General features: G+C 60.8%; 1 protein-coding gene across 1 annotated transcript; it reads right to left on the bottom strand.

Annotated features, from left to right (window-relative positions):
- Window positions 1-597: 597 nt before the first annotated feature.
- On the bottom strand, window positions 598-1,808 carry LOC127296986 (ethylene-responsive transcription factor RAP2-2-like). The gene has a single exon (XM_051327232.2). The coding sequence runs from the start codon at window positions 1,707-1,709 to the stop codon at window positions 783-785; it is 927 nt and encodes a 308-aa protein (XP_051183192.1). The 5' UTR covers window positions 1,710-1,808; the 3' UTR covers window positions 598-782.
- Window positions 1,809-2,010: the final 202 nt, after the last annotated feature.

Here is a 2,010-nt window from a genome sequence, read left to right as displayed (position 1 = left end):
GAGATGCACCGTCGGTCGAAGACGGCATGGGAGGCGAGCACCGGCGGCGTAGGAGCGCCGCGCGCCGGCGAGGAGGCGGAGGAGGGGGAAGACCCCCTCTTCTTGCAGGCGGTGGCCGCGTCCCTGAAGGACGAAGCCGACAAGGAGAGGGCGGAGGAAGACGAGGCGGCGGCGGCCATCGCCACCGTGAAGGAGATGGAGGCGCGGGAGGCCGCCGCCAATGCGCCATTCATCATCCTCGACGAGTAGATAGGTCTGTAGAAGTCGCCCATTAGGGTCACGCAATTTTGTAAAATCCGTATCTATTATCTATGTATGAACATGATGAACTATCGTTTAATTTTTCCGGGGTTTGCAATTTAAAAAATACGGGGTGAAATACTGGATCTGCTAGACGGAATGGTTCTTGCGTGCATTATTTTGATACAGGGTCCTCTGTTTTAAGTTGATGGAGCTCAGTAAATCGATCGAGTTTTGTACAAAAACGTGAGCAACACATGGTGCGGTATAGTCGAGCTGATCACGGGAAGGCAACAATCCGCAGAGAAAGAATTGTTCTTGGATCATTTCAGAAACACGCAGAAACCGAAGTCGATGTTTTGCATGGCAAAATCTTCATAACGAGGTCAACTCTTACACAGCTCTCAATCCCTCATCACCTCCTGATCCAAGAAGCGACGACAAGCGAAGGGAGATCACACGGATTTCACGAGACTACACTAATGATCTACAGTATTTACATCGATCACCACACGACATGGACGGATGCGACGGAAGGAGGCCTAGAAGGAGTAGCTGCACCCGTCGAGCAGGCAGGTGTCGTCAAAGCTCCAGAGGCCCAAGGCCGGCTCGTCGCTCTGCATGGCGTCGGCGCTGAAGAGGCTGTCGAGGGAGTCGTAGGCTGCGGCGCCGTCGAAGAAGGGGAACTGGTCTGAGAAGAGGAGGGCGTCGAAGCGCGCGTCGGTGTCGTGCGGCTCCGTCCTTGTCCGCTTCGTGGGCTGCTCGATCTCGAGCTCTGGGGCGGGGATGGCGGGGTGCGCTGCGTCGTCGTCGAAGGCGGACATGCCCTGCCACGAGAAGTCCGGCAGGGCGTCGCTGGACTGGGAGCTCTCAGTGGCCTCGGCCTCGTGCTTGATGAAGGACGGCGCGTGCGCGGCGGCGTCCTCTTCCTCCTCGTCGTCGACGAGGATCACGACCGGTGTTGTCGCTGCCTTGGCAGCGGGAGCCGCTTCGGCGCGGGCGCGCTTGCGGCTGCTGGGAGCAGCGGGTGTCGCGGAGGGGAAGTTGAGCCTGGCCCCGGCGCGGCGGATGGCTTGAGCTGCGTGGTCGTAGGCGAGGGCGGCGGCCTCGGCGGAGGGGAAGGTGCCGAGCCAGACGCGGACGCCCTTGACGGGGTCGCGGATCTCGGCGGCCCACTTGCCCCAGGGGCGGCGCCGCACGCCCCTGTACTGCGCTGGCTTCCGGCAGCGGACGGACGGTTTCTCGGAGGCAGCGCGGAACGCCAACGGCGTGCTGTCGGCCACCTCCTCCTCATCTTGTACCACCATTACGTCCTGCTCCTCCTCGGAGTCCTCGTCGAACTTCCGGAACGCCGCCTCGAAGTCGTCGGCCCCCCGCTGTTGTTTGCGCTGGGGCCAGAGGTGGCCCGCCGTGACGCGCCGCGCCGGCGCGGTCGGGACGAGCTCGGCAAGGATCGCACCTCCACACATCTTGGCTTTGATTTGTCTTGTGAGATGCTGTGCTGCTCTTCTTTGGTGCTTTGCGTTTGTGGTTGGGAAGTCCTTGGTGGAGGCTCTCTTAAGTAGAAGGATTGTCGATCATGTCGGGCTCCAAAATTCGCGGGAAGGATGAGGATGAGAGGTGCACTGCATGTAGTACCGTCTTCCTCCGCCCTTTCGCTCAAGCCGACAGACGCCAACCCAGCCCGGTTTCGTGCTTCCGGATTGTTCGCGAAGATCGATCCTGCCGCGACCAACCGTTCACGCGCCCAGCACACGCTAACAAGCGCCA

The sequence above is a fragment of the Lolium perenne genome, chromosome 4, assembly GCF_019359855.2.
Source record: "Lolium perenne isolate Kyuss_39 chromosome 4, Kyuss_2.0, whole genome shotgun sequence".
In the NCBI taxonomy this organism is placed as follows: domain Eukaryota; kingdom Viridiplantae; phylum Streptophyta; class Magnoliopsida; order Poales; family Poaceae; genus Lolium; species Lolium perenne.
The sequence above is the reverse complement of the archived record's forward strand: the minus strand, read 5'-3'. Positions and strand labels throughout refer to the sequence as shown.